At 37.3% G+C, this 14,172-nt stretch overlaps 1 protein-coding gene across 1 annotated transcript in view; it reads left to right on the top strand.

The window, feature by feature from the left end:
• Positions 1–14,172, top strand: part of DMD (dystrophin) — a 1,075,555-nt gene that overhangs the window by 949,598 nt on the left and 111,785 nt on the right. Inside the window, 1 exon segment of the mRNA XM_035542302.2 lies at positions 8,522–8,582. Coding sequence (XP_035398195.1) covers positions 8,522–8,582 — 61 coding nt within the window.

Here is a 14,172-nt window from a genome sequence, read left to right on the forward strand (position 1 = left end):
TATTCTGATCACTCCGTCATGCTTCCCCAAGCTCTTGTCACACTCTGCCAGTCTCCACAGAGTCCCAGCTCCTCCTCCATTTATTCCCAGCCACCTGGCCAAGGACTGACGCTCTCACCATTAGCAGGAATAGTTGTTATAGCTGGTAAATGTATTACAAGTGCAAGACATTATATCATGAATTCACAGCGTTTGTTGTTTTTGAAGGTTTTGCTGTTTAATTAGAATGATATAAATCAGGATGTGAAAAAAATAGCAAAAAACTCTCTTTTCTATTAAAGAGAAACTGGTAAATATTTAGCAAAGTCATTTAAATGTCTGTGATTCCTTCATGCATGGTGGTGCTTAATTTGGAAGCTATATACGGTAACCGAGGTGTGAAAAAGGATACCTGCAATCCCACTTTAAGTGCAAATTTCAACATAATGCCAGCTCCAGAGTTTTAATGACTCTTCTGGAATAATTTTACTTTTTTGACTACTCCTTTATTTGTATCTGTGATACTGCCTCTCACAAAGAATAGGATTCATTGTCTCTTGTTGGAGGACTCACCTATATTGTCAAAACAGTATTTCTTTTTTTTGAGATGCGGTAAATGAGAGGTAAGATTGATGTCAGATTGTTTTTAATATCATTTTCTGTGCTAACCAGCCAGCCATCAATTCTGTTTTTTTAATGTAGTAGCTCATTCGTGTGAATCATTTGTGAGCACTAAAAAACAGAAGGTATTACATCTTTTAAAAGCCTATACAAGCCTTGTAATTTACTGTTCAGTGTGAGATCATCTGTTAGCATATGTAGCATGTCAATGAAGTGATGCCATGAAGCAGTGCTCAGATATAACCAGTAGCTACCTACAAGCTCGACCAGCAGATGCCAGGTTCTGCTTGTCCTTTCCAAGCACTAACCACTCAGAGAACACGGACTTTTGTCACGGCAGAGAAACTGGAAATAAAAGAAACAGAAATTTAGATTTGCAAGTCTGAAAGACTACTTTACATCTAGCTAACATTTTGTGACTTTTATGTCCCAGGCTACAAGCTTCTGCCGCCTGGATGCACCAGTGCCAGATTTTTAAATCTGCACACCGAAATACCCCGTGCCAGGAACTTTGTTTTAACTGGAGGCAACTAACTATGGCTTTAGGTTTCAGTCTACCAAGCCACAACAGCACTGACTTTAACGTGATGTGCAGCAGCCATAACAACTTTCATTCAGAAACAGAAAGGTTGGGAAAGCTGGAGCCAGCAGTTCACATTACAAGCTAGTGATCAAAGTGCTTGTGCAGCTGCTGTTTTTTGTGGTAGGCAATTGTTGCTTAAAAGTAAAAGATGTGACCATAGGAGTGGGCTATATAACCTAGGTCTCTGCTTCTCTGGATAAGCTTAAAGCTGCTAGGGTTCAGATCTCTTTTTCCCTTCTTTCTGTTATTTATGCCACTCTCCTGAGAAATCAGAGATGTGGGCCTGAATTCCTTCAAGCTGGGAGAGAAGTCAGGTACTCACCTCCCACTTGCAGGGTGAGTGCTTAGATTACTATGCAAAACAGAGGGTAGTGAAGCTCTCTTGCACAGGCAGACATGTCTTTAAAAGGGCAAGTCCTGCTAATTAAGACATCAGGCTCTAAAAACGACAGGACTCTTTAGACACTTTACCCATTCAGCTGAGAGATCATTTTCCAGTGCAAACAGCAGTATCTTTCTCTTTTATTTCTCATTGCATACATTATCTTATATTGTCTTCCAGATATCACTTTTGACATGCAGACATCAAAGACCATGTCCATTCATCCATGTCTGTGGGATATATGATTTAATATTTTTAGAAATCACAGTGAGTGTTTTGAATAGCAAATATTACCAAGGAATAATAAAAAGATAGAGGATAAGTAGTCTCAAAAGAACCAGCCTAAATCTGAGAACTCTCTGGAAGCACGAGGATTTTATTATAGCATTTAAATGTGGTCAAGACAGTTAGAGGAGACTGACTGCCTTTTTTTTTTTTCTTTTCTTTATTTTATCTAAATGCAAAGTGACTGCATGTGCTTCTGCTGAGAAATTGAGTATTGGCCATTTCTTATCATTTCCCATGGTATATCTTAGGCTTCCCAGAGAGGTTGTGGAGTCTCCTTTTCTGGAGACATTCAAAACCAGCCTGGATGCATTCCTGTGTGACGTGACTTAGGTGTTCCTGCTCCGGCAGGGGGATTGGACTAGATGACCTTTCAAGGTCCCTTCCAATCCCTAACATTCTGTGATTCTATGATCTTATATGACCGATGGTATATCTTATATTTTCCATGGTATATCTTATATTCCTGGAGAGCCAGAACAAAACCATAGAACTCAAAATTTTAAGAAAATCGGTGAGTTACATGGGTATAATAAAAAGTTTATTAAAGGCCTGTCTGAAGTTGGAAAGCAAGACCCAGCAGTCCTTTGTGAAAGATGCTGACCTGCAGTCCTTAGACATAAACCTTATGTGTGTAATGGGCAGGAGGTCACCTGGGTCCTCAACATTTAGACAGTCAAGTACTTGAGGGGTTAACTTTCTTATTGTGAATGCTCATCTGCATGTTCATTAGTAATTAGGGTCTTACACTCCCGATTCCAGTTTTCTGGCAATCCCTGGGAAGAATATCAGCCTAGGTTTTGGGTACTTAGTAGCCTTGCTGGTACCTTTGTCACTGTGCCCAGCTGAAAAAAGTTGAGGAGATAAATTCTTTCCTGCACTCTCATGGGCTCACCTGGTTTCATTGCCTTAATTAAAAACTTCTGATCTTAATGTTATTACCCTTTCGGCAATCCATACGGCCACTTCCTCCCCTACAGGTGTGCAACTTGCAATTTATCCACTCAGAACTGAGACCTCCTTTAGACTAAAATTAAACCACAAGCCCACTTCCACCAGACCTTGTTCTGTTACAGTTCTGAAACTTTTTTAAAAAGAACAAAATAAGGTGTCCTTAAAGAAGGGAAAAAAAAAAAAAAAAAAAAACTTTTATATATTCTATATGAGACATGGGTATTTAGCAGATTTATTTTTGCATTCATCTTACTCCATTTCCAGAAAACTCATCACCAATTTGATGAGGTCACTTTATGACCTCATTTGATGAACAAGTTTTAGAGATTTTAGTTTTAACAGCATAAAAGTGCAACAGACACCGTTAACTATATGAAGTATCTGTATGAATATGTGGATTGATGCAGACTATATCTCTTGGCTGTATTTCATGCAGAATTTTTTATTACGTAGATTCTTTATCAAGTAGATGCTTGTATTTTTGCCATTTTATAGTAGCGTGACATTTAAGAAAAATAGGTATTAGGTGGATTTTACATTTTGTGCCACAAGTGGCATTTTGAAACTACTGGGAATACTGTTCATGATTTCAAGTATGCATTATTTAGGTCATATCATGTAATGTTGACCCTAGGTTGCAGGTAAGAAGTCTTAAGTTGGCCATAAGGATTCCAGCAGGAAATGCGGAATGGCAAGACCTCTTTTATAATTCTTGTAAAAGTAGTTAATACTGTTCCTGACCACATGCTGAGTGCTTTCATGACTGATAATTCCTTCTTCAGATTGATTAGAGGTGTTCTGAAGATGGTATATTCCTTAAAAGCCTGCATGTATGTTGCAGCAATAGACAGTACTTCTAGCTCTGCAGGGAAGCAGGGGATGTTTGCTGGGGTTTAAGAATTGCAGACTCCAATCTGAGAAGTAGTTCCCTGTCTCTGAAATGCCTGAGAATCATCCACATGTGCAGCGGGGCAAGCTAGGACTTGAAGCAGAATAGACCTCATGCTGTGTAGTTCTTAGGAAAGGAGGGTTTTGATTGATGTTTCTGCCTTGTAACTTCTAAATTGCTTAGTCAGTATATTCTGATTTCAGTTTCTCGGCTACATGGTGTAACAGCAGACTGCTACACTACACAGTTGTTGCTACACAACACAATCTGTTCTTCGGTCTCACTTGGTACAATAATAAATGCACATAATTTAGAAATCAATTCTCTATAAATCTGGAAAAAGTCGTATTTTACAGAGGTATACTGACATTTGTTGCAAAGGATCTTGAAGAACTCACAAAAATTATGCAAACCCTTCTATTGTGCCACTGTCACACAGGCATACCGATTGGAGATGGCATCCTGCCAGCAAATATCATGAACTGATTATGGGAAAACATTGATTTAGCATATTCTCTCAGGAAGAGAAGCAGAAGCTCTTTAAAGTCTGTGGAGCACAATAGTTTATCATCTATAATGGTCTCATTTGAAAATAATTGGTAATACTTGATGCATCTTCTTTGAAAGGATAAGGTACCTGATTCTTAGGAAGTCAGATGCTTCCCAGACCCAGAGACCATCTCATTATTTTGTTGTTCCTGCCTCCCTTTATCTGAAGTCACCAATTTCATACCTCGCTGCAGTGAAAATAATTGGTATGAAAACACATTTTATGTGAAGAATTAAATAAATTCCTAGCCCTGTGGTTGCATGAAGATAATAATGATGATAATCCCAAGTAGGACAATAGCAGTCATGCAGATAGAGCTCCTAGGCTGAAGCAGCATTATTAAAATATGAACATGATTAAGCACCTTGCTGTGCTACAACTGCTGTGGCCACCAACTAGGTAGTACAGGTCTTGGTTGTGAACAAATAGATGAGGTCTGCTTTAACTATCATGGAGATGAAATGCAGATATAATAAATACAATAAATTTCTAAGAAAAAATAATTGATTAGGTATACATAACAGTGCATGGAATATGGGTACTAGGTGGTTTGACTTTACAATTTCTATCCTGAAACTGTTGGCCAATGCTCCCCAAGTGTTAACTAAGACTCAAAAGATTTTCTCTGTATTTAAAACTGAAAATGTAAACTTGTGCCATTGGAAGGTGATGAGAGGTGTGTGCTGACTTTTTAAATAAGGATCACTGAGAGTAATTTTTAACTGGATATACTAAATTAAGTCTTTGAATAGCTGAAGAAATAGTTTAATATTAGTAAACATACATGTATTTTTCATTATATTTGCAGTGCTAAAGTGAAATATTTATCAGATTAGTTTCATAATATCAACTCAGATAAAACTATGCTATCATACTAGTTAATATTTCATTCATATCCCTGCATAGATTAAAACACTGCTGAAGTCCGTAGAGCCATTACGCTATGGTTTCATTATACATTCTGAAAACAAATAAGGATGTAGGCGTACCACCAAGATCCATGTTTACTTAAGTTGAACAATAGGCAAAGCAAGTCTTAGAAATTAGCACACCAACAGAAAAAATTAAACTCTCAAATTAGGTAACCATTAAAGTGTGTAGCAATAAAAAGAAAGAATACAGAAATCTAAATTCACTGTCAAAATGCCCTGTATTTTGTTGTAGTATTTAATTGCAGTAGACGGCATTGCAAGTAGCTGGGTGTATGATAATGGGTTCTTACACTGTGCAAGTTAGAACAATGAAACACTTTTGAATTACACTTGGCAATAAGGAAATGTCTGTTTCTTGAGTGCTGCAGCACACTAGGATACTACAGTGTCATACAGAAAAACATTTGCTAAGTGTGTTTAGCTGGACAACTGAAATGGTCTTACCAAGGAATTAAAGACACATGTCCATTACCTGCACTGGCTTTGTAATGGATAGTAAACCCATACTGGTAACCAGAGATAAGAAACAGCTGCTCTCAGCTTCTGGGCTTCTGCCAAAAATGAAATGATTATTGTCTTAGCATAGCTGTAAAAAGTACACGTATTTTGTCAACTCAAATTTAGGCAAGACTAGAATCATCCAGGAAAGCAAAAGTGTATTATAGACAGCTTCACAGCAATCTCTTGAAGTAACACTAAATCCAATTATGCAGAACATCAGAGAATTGTTTGTTATTCCTAAAGCCCTTAGTTCTCATGAAAGCAAAGTATTTGTTCCTATTTTAATGTATTGAGAATATTATTTTATATAAGATTCTGTGATAATAAGTTATGACTGCAAAACTCTTATGCAGATTAATTCAGAAACAACAGAAAAAATGCACCTTCCAAAAATATGTGACAATCTGTCCTGTAGATATTTAACTGAAAACAAATCTTAGAGTGGCAGAACTGTAGCTTGGTGGTGTTCCCACTAGGAATATTAATGACTGTTTTGGAGAGAGATAGGGAAGAAGGTCAATTTTTAGTAAATACTGAAGGGTATTTTATTTTCAAAAATTATAACTTAGTATAATCCTATTCAACTTAGTCCTCAGATAACACAATCCCATGGGGCCAGAGACTTTATAATTGCCACTGAGTATGCCTTTTAAAGATATTTGATGTGCCGCATATTAACTCACTGTGTCGTATTACTGAATAAAAGCATACAAAGAAATCACCAAGGCATTGATAATGTAAAATTAAATTGTACCTTGTGTCTAACTCCTTGCCTTTGGTTTCGTACCCCCTTCTAGACTGTGGAGAGTATCAGATCAGTCACCAAAACTACACTTAACAGCAGTTTATGTTCTCACCAGTAGACAGAATAAATAAGAATTATAGTTAAGAATTGCATATGAAGCATAACGTAAAACTAGGGTTAAAAGGAGGGGATGTTTCCTTGTTTTAATGTAGTTAACATCAATACATGACATGATATTCCATTTTTGATACTTTTTGCAGTCATATATAGATTATGTAACAGATTGCATCTTTCCATCATTTGAGGCTATACGAAACTGGGAAGTTGTGAGCATCTTGCAGTTAGTACTCCCCAAAAGAGCTGCTGCTCGATGAGTGGCAAGCTGCACCTTCACAGCTGTTCAGCTCTGCAGTGTGCAGACACAGAATGAGACATCAGTCCCTGTCCCAAGAAGGAATATTTCATCATCTGTAACTTATTTGAATATTTGTGTTTGAAAATACAGTTCTGTAATTTTGTATGTGTGGGTTATGACACACACTTCAACAGCATTACCATGCTCTTCTTCCATGGGAGCTACCATTATAATTCATTCTGCATTTCTGGTGCACTTCAAGAGTTTTCTGTTATCATGGTTCATACCTTTGAAATTAAATTTCTCCTTTCTTTCTTAAGAAGCACAGAATTATATGTAAGTTTAAGTAATGGGAAAGCAGTACACAGCTTAGTTACAGCCATTTAGGTGGGGGTTAAAGGCAGTGACAACAGGACCATCAAAGGTACTGCGGTAAGCTTTTCATAGGCCACCAGTAATCTCAGCCATGGTCATCGAGTCCTCTTGTCCACATTCTAGTCTGTGAGCAGGGGACAGGGTGTTTCATTCTGCAAATTCACTCATGTGAATCTGGTTAACAGTTTTGGTACAAATTATATGAAATGTGGATATTGGTTGCTCATATTTGTATGGATTTGTTAAAGTACCTGAAACATTATTGAAAGGTCTATTTCAAATGAGAGACAGAAAGAAGACTGAGCCAAATGATCAAGCAGCTGATCCCTAATTGTGTCTTGGAGACAATTATTTTCCTTTGTGAACAGCAGGGGTCACTAAAAAGAAGGATTACACTGGGGGAAGCAAACAGCCATTTTTTTTCCAGCTAGATTACTTTTCATATAAAGAAATCACTATATTATAAAAGAAAATTTTTGGTACAACTGTTCTTGACAGATAGAAAACTCATAATTAAAGAACAAACAAACAAACACAGAAACTAGCTTTCTGACTGCATCCTAAACTATAAGATGTCTCTGCCTATAATAAAAACCCATTATTTAAAATTGTTTGGCTACAACAAGATTTATATACAACTTTGTTACAGAAGATTTTCATTACATTGTAAGTTGATGTAGAGATTTAACACTGATAGCCAAGAATGAGTAACATCATTTCTTCACCGTTTCTTGTGATCAGAGTGTTACTTTCTCCATTATTTGCTGTTATTGGAAGTCAATTAAGCACAATTAGTAATGTGGAGAAATAAAAATGAAATTGTTCTGTATTTAGAACAAGTCAACAAGAGAATAAACAAAATAGTGAGATATAATATAATAGTGAGTCAGTTTTACTTCACTCAGCATAAAGCATAAACCAGTGTAATCTTGGTCCTAGAAAGATGGAAGGGACTGATCACAAGAGAAAGAAATTGAAGTAAAACCAGCCAAACACATTAGCAGGAGGAACCCTATAAAAGAGGTTGAATTGAACCACAGAGATAGGTTTTGTGCTCTGCTTCATATCTGTTCTTGAAGTTTAGTAGCCAAGGAGTTTTTTGTATTTATCTTTGCAGCTGAATGAGTTCAATTTCTCTCAGATTAGGCCAGAAATTTCAGAACAGCAGGTTAATCCTTCCTGCCTTCATGGGCAACTGAGCAAACAGACCAATATCAGCGTGGCCAAGTGTAAAATTGTAATTCTAGCGATTAATGTTGTCTTTCCTGTTTGCTTTGAACTTGACCTCCATGTTTCTCTTCTAGGTATGTTTGTATGTATGAATGTATGTGTGCAGTTATTTACTTATTTGTTTGTTTGTTTGTTGACAGCTTCTGTCCAAGGCCCCTGGGAGAGGGCAATCTCACCAAACAAAGTGCCGTATTATATCAAGTGAGTATAAAAAGCAATTCATTCTAGCTATTCACATTTGTAATTTAAGAGGGTAGTTTGAAATTTTCTTAGATTATCATGAGCTGCTCCTGTATTCTCTAAATGTGAAGAAAAAAGGAGTGAAATGTGCATTAAATTTCACAGAAGTATGCTAGTTCTTTAAAAACATCGTAGGATGCGCTGATTTGTATGTTGCTTGGTTTTATGCCACCATAATTTACCTGTAAACTAAGTAAAGCTTTCGGGTATCCAGATTACATTTGAATTTGTTCCTTTGCACACTGAAGAGTATGTATGTCAGGTTTTCCCAAAACAAACAAACAAGGAAAACAAATTCAGAATTGCAGTCGTGAATATGATGCACTATTTTTTTTTAACCTAGCAATGCAAATACTTTATGTAATGAATTCCTTTAGCGAGAATGTTTGGTAAAATCTGTTGCTGAGGAACGAAAAGGGACAAATTAGTCTCTATAGATTGTTCTTTTTGAGGTTAGTGCCCTCATTAAGCCAGGTTGTTTTAAGAGGTATGTATGCAACAGAAATGAGAGAAAACTTAGGAAAAAAAAAATCCACACACCTAATTGCAGTGCCCTAAACAGGTCCACTCTGCAGCAAGTAAGAAAGAAGTGTTAGTACATTTTTCCTTCTCTGCTGAGTTTCTTATTATTTGCAATACATGCCTTGAACCATTTATATGTAACTTCTAGAGGAAACAGGTGATGCAGTATCTGCAATAAAGACTGTAGTGTATGTAACTGAAACACAGGTGTTGTTTAATAGGTAGATTCACATGCTACCTCCTTATCTTCCCAGTATACTTAGGAAATTCAACCAGTGTCCCTCAAGCCAGCTGGCTGCATCTGCACTACAGATGCAATTTTCATGACGAACTGAATTGCTACAGTAGCTTCAGAACAAACCTTAAAGTTATGTGTGAAGAAGGCTAAGTCTGTAGTGCAAAACAGTGGCACAGTTATACCTGATCTAAGTTGGTTTGCTGTTACCTTGTAATTTTCTCGATGTATTTGGAAATGTATTTTTCTGATGCATTTGGCTATGGACAATGAAACAGTTGTAACAAAGCTGGAAAGCCCTATCAAGGAGAAAGGGAGAGTGTAATCTATGGGGGAAAAATCCTGGAAAACAATATGAGACTTTGGCACACAGGAGTCAGATTATTGAAGGAAAAGATACTTTTTTTTTTTCTCTTTCCCATGCCATGATTTACCATTATGGTGAGAGATGCCTCGGCAATTCGTAGTGTAGTCACACGATGCATTTCATGCTGTGCTTCCCACCTCTTTATGTGCTGTTTGCATCCAGCAACCATAGATAACTGTTGACTCTTCGTGCTAAAATGATAAGTAGTGATCTTGCTGATTCTTTAGTGGTTTTTGGTGTCAACTTTCCAATCCATCTTCTGTTGCAGGCCATTTAAAATTTCAAAGGAAGATATTTGTTTTATTTTGTTCATTTTAGAAAATATCTTAATAGGTAAAAGGAGTTGTAGCAGTACTATTTTAATTAAAGTTTAAATTTGGCTACAACTTTTATAGAAAACCTTGCTTTCCTTGAGGTGCTAAACAAATTGGTCAGGTTTTAATGAGTCTTAGTGAGTTGTTACATCTATTCCCTTCTCCAACTGTCCTCAGTCATTTTTCTTTTCATTCATTCTCATCACTCATATTTCATACTTGTGCACAACTAAATTGCCTGTTTTCTGTACCATTTTGGCTTTTTAACTTTCACATTCTTTCTTTATTCTTTGAACTATTACTTCTCTATCAATCATTAATTTTGTAAAAGAGCTTCCGTGAAGACTGAGCAGCTATAGATAGCATTCTCCTAATGTTTGTATAATTTTCTGTCTGTCATCAGTGTAGAATAATGGTGCTACACATTTTATTGTTTTTCATTTTATCTGGTTTTCCCTTGATGCTTAACTGTTTTATCTCATCATTTTCACATTTGCAATGACACAGCCTGTGATAAGCCAGGCAGTACTTAATGTTAAATCCTCAGCAGCGATGTTTACTAGGTATCTTCAAGCCTTTTGATTTGGCTGGTTAAAATTTCATTTTTATACAGTTGATTAATCTGTAACAAATAGTTGCCTCTAAAGCTATTATTTCAGTAATTCTTTCTTGAGATTATTCACGCTGGTATTTTTTGTTTTCAAATTGTATTGGTGTGGGCATCATTGCTGCTGCAAATATAATTATCAACAATGCACAGCCTGTTTCAGCTATTCTGAGTGTCTGCCATCTTATGGTCTCTTGGCCTACTGTCAGCCTCATGAAAATTGCAGTACAGTGGCCTTGCACCAGCTGCCACATTTTTCCACCTTTTACTTTGGTTTGCTCCTTATGGGGATGACAAGCCAGGCCAGCAGTTCAGCCTCACCTCTCTTCCCCAGTGACCTGAGAAATCAAATTTTTGTGTTCCAGGACAGCAGAAGTATCTTGGCTTCCAAAGTAACAAATGGACATCCTTGCCTGGGACATCCTTGCCAAACACTCACCCAGCACACAAGCTGCTACTGAGGGAAAAAAACCCTCCCTTTTTCCTGTGAATTAAAACCTGTAAAATTGCTCTAAACCACATTTTATCAAATGCTTTTCTTTATGTACTTTTTTTCCTCAGTATATTCCTTGTGTCTAGTACAGCATGTAAAGGTTTTATTAGCTTAAAAAAAGGAGGAGAAGATTACAAAAAAATAGTTTTAAGTTTAATCAGTCCTATTCTTTGAGGTCTTGATCCTACCCTTATTGGAGGGCAATCTGGAAAATGGGAAGGCAGAAGTAGGCAGAGACACGTCTGTACTCTTTAACAGTGTTTTAGTTATTCATTAAAATTTCTAAATTTAAGTTTTGTCTCCTAAAAACAGGCAATTACTGTTCACCAGAAATCTGAAAAGCAAATGAAAAAAATGCACAGCTCAAAGACTTCTGCATATGTTACCAAACGAAAAAAAAGACTCTTAAATTCTAAAAAAAAAAAGGCAGATAATGAAGGTAGGAAGACTGCAGATTTTAACGTCATAATTTGAGATAAATCACATCTTAGTAGAGCTAACCTTGTGATCCAGGTATGCATGTGCAGACACATGCACATTCTTATCTTCCAGTCAAACACAGAGGAGAGAATGAAAGCAGTGCCAGATAGCAAAAATGCCAAGTCTGTACTGTGCAACACCAGAAGTGTTTGATCATGCTGCACAACCCAGTTCCTCTTCAGTGACCATCCTCCCGGGGCATGAGGGGATGTTAAGCAGCTATACTCTGAGTCCTGTTTGCATCTATCTTGTGTACAGCTTACACTCTGCTCAGCAAATAACACGGCCACTGTACAGCGTCAGGAGACCTCTGTTGCCTTGGAGTAGGAAGGAGGAGTTGGACCAAAGTCTGCAACATACTTTCTTTCACCCCAAAATTCAGTAGTCCTGCCATTGTGATCTGTGGAAATGTAGTGGTTGTTGACTTTTTTGTTTGTACTAATCTTTGACGTTATTCTTCCTATGTATAACTGACTTCCAGTTAATAGTGTCTGTCTGCTCAGCCTCTTGCTGTGCCCATTCTTTTGAAGGATTTAAAATGCTTCTGCAAAAATACGGTAGTCTTTCATCTCAGTACTTCGCACAAAGGAAGCCTTCCAAGTTATTTCCCAGCCAAGCTTATTTTCTTACACAGATTATAGCAGGTCACTGAACTTTGTCCTGCTGAGGACAAAGCTGGATTCTCAAGAGCATAGATTTGACTCCTTGAGAAGATCCATGTGAGACTATCCATATAAATTAGCTATGCAGCGAGATAACTCTGAGGCCAACACATCTGCACTTTCTTACCCTATTCCATGTTATACTTTCCTGTGAGAGTATTTTACTTACATTAACTATATCAGCTTGTGACACATATTTTTGTTAGATTCTGCAATTTTTCCATACTCCACACTGGAGCTGGCCAGTTCTATAAACACACTTCTTTGTTGTCTTGCTTTTTAATCTCCCTTTTAATTGTTGTTTAACTATGCAGAATTTCAACACAGAGAAGAGCTAAGAGCCCATAATTTTCATCGTAAAAGCAAACAGATTAAAGTCACGATTATTTTACTTTTTTTTTTTTTTTCCAACTTAGAGACAGGATAAGTGAATCTATCTGAATTAAATTCCGCTAAGATAAAATAAGGCAAGGAGTTGCTGTTCTGGTAAAATCGCTTGGGTTAATTGTTTCTTCTGCAGAACATAGATAAGTACGAGACGCAAAGGCAAGTAGGAAATATCTGTCAGACAGAACAGAGAGAGACATAGAGAACCATAAATAAATAATATATTTTTGTCTATGTGTACTGTGTGAAACTGTGAGTGAGCTTTGCAAGCCGTGCGCTTGGCTAACAGTTAACAATTGTAGCAAGTACCAAAAATGTTGTATTCAGACTTCTTAAAAACACAACTACTCTGATCTTTTTCTATCTTTCACTTCTGAAGTCGCCACTCCAAAATTGTAGCTTTTGTGATGGAAAGGAAAAGTCTAATACTTTTCACTCAGCCTTGAGATTAGCATGCCACCTAGTACAAAAACCTCAGTGAAATATCTGGTATTTCCTAGAGGTTTGTCCAAGTGCAGAGTCCTCCTTTATCAACTGCAGGACTGCGAAGCCTCGGCTCCAAAACTTACCTCAAAGACTGAAGCTCGGGCTGTGAGTGCGTGCAAGATCTCAAGCCTGGAGCCACCTCCAAGCAGATGTGGAGCCTCCCAGCAGTCACACTGCCTCCGGCCGAGCCAGGGCACCCCAGGCTGCTGCTTGCAGCCATCCACCAGCTGACCGAATGGGGTTTCATTTCTTTTGAAACAAATGATAAGTGCTCAGCAATGTTTTTATCTTGCTGTCAACTTCAGTTCAGGGCAGTATTGGACAGAAAACAAGCGCTTTCCCCCCAGCAGAGCTGTTTGTAAGGTGGGGTACGGTGTGGGAAGCGGCAAGGAGCTCCCTGGTACACTTGAACAACACTTAGGAACTGTGGTCCCTTTGGTGTTACAGTGCTTGTGCCAAAGTGGATAGTAAAGTGCTTATGATTTGTCATCAGATGCATTCAGTATGAATTTTCACGAGAGTTTATAATGTTGAGCATTACAGAGAAGAATAAATCAGGGTTAATTTTTGTGCAGGTTAAATCTTAAAATGTCTTATGCAGGTAATGTCACTCTTCGGGCATGGATTAGGAGTTTTCTGGCTTGTTTGCTCAGTTCAGGAATGCGCTGGGTAAGAGAAATTTGGATGGAACCTGGCTTTTCTACTTTCTTAATTAAAAGGAAAGCATCAGGATTTAAAATGCGTTACATCCAGCTACTCATTGCTTTGCAGCTCTGGGGCTAAGACAGCAATAAATGAATTATTTTTATAGGCAGTGAGATGAAAAATAAACTTTTGTTACTGTACAAGGAGTTCATATCTTTATAGAGTAATAGAATATAATTACATAATATTAAATGTGTTGCAGCTGAATGTTGAATTTGTTGTAACCTGAATGTGTTTTTTGCTTGAATTTTAGTTTTTACTTAATTTTTCTTCATTCCATTTTACCTCAGTTA

This window comes from Cygnus atratus, chromosome 1, assembly GCF_013377495.2.
Source record: "Cygnus atratus isolate AKBS03 ecotype Queensland, Australia chromosome 1, CAtr_DNAZoo_HiC_assembly, whole genome shotgun sequence".
In the NCBI taxonomy this organism is placed as follows: domain Eukaryota; kingdom Metazoa; phylum Chordata; class Aves; order Anseriformes; family Anatidae; genus Cygnus; species Cygnus atratus.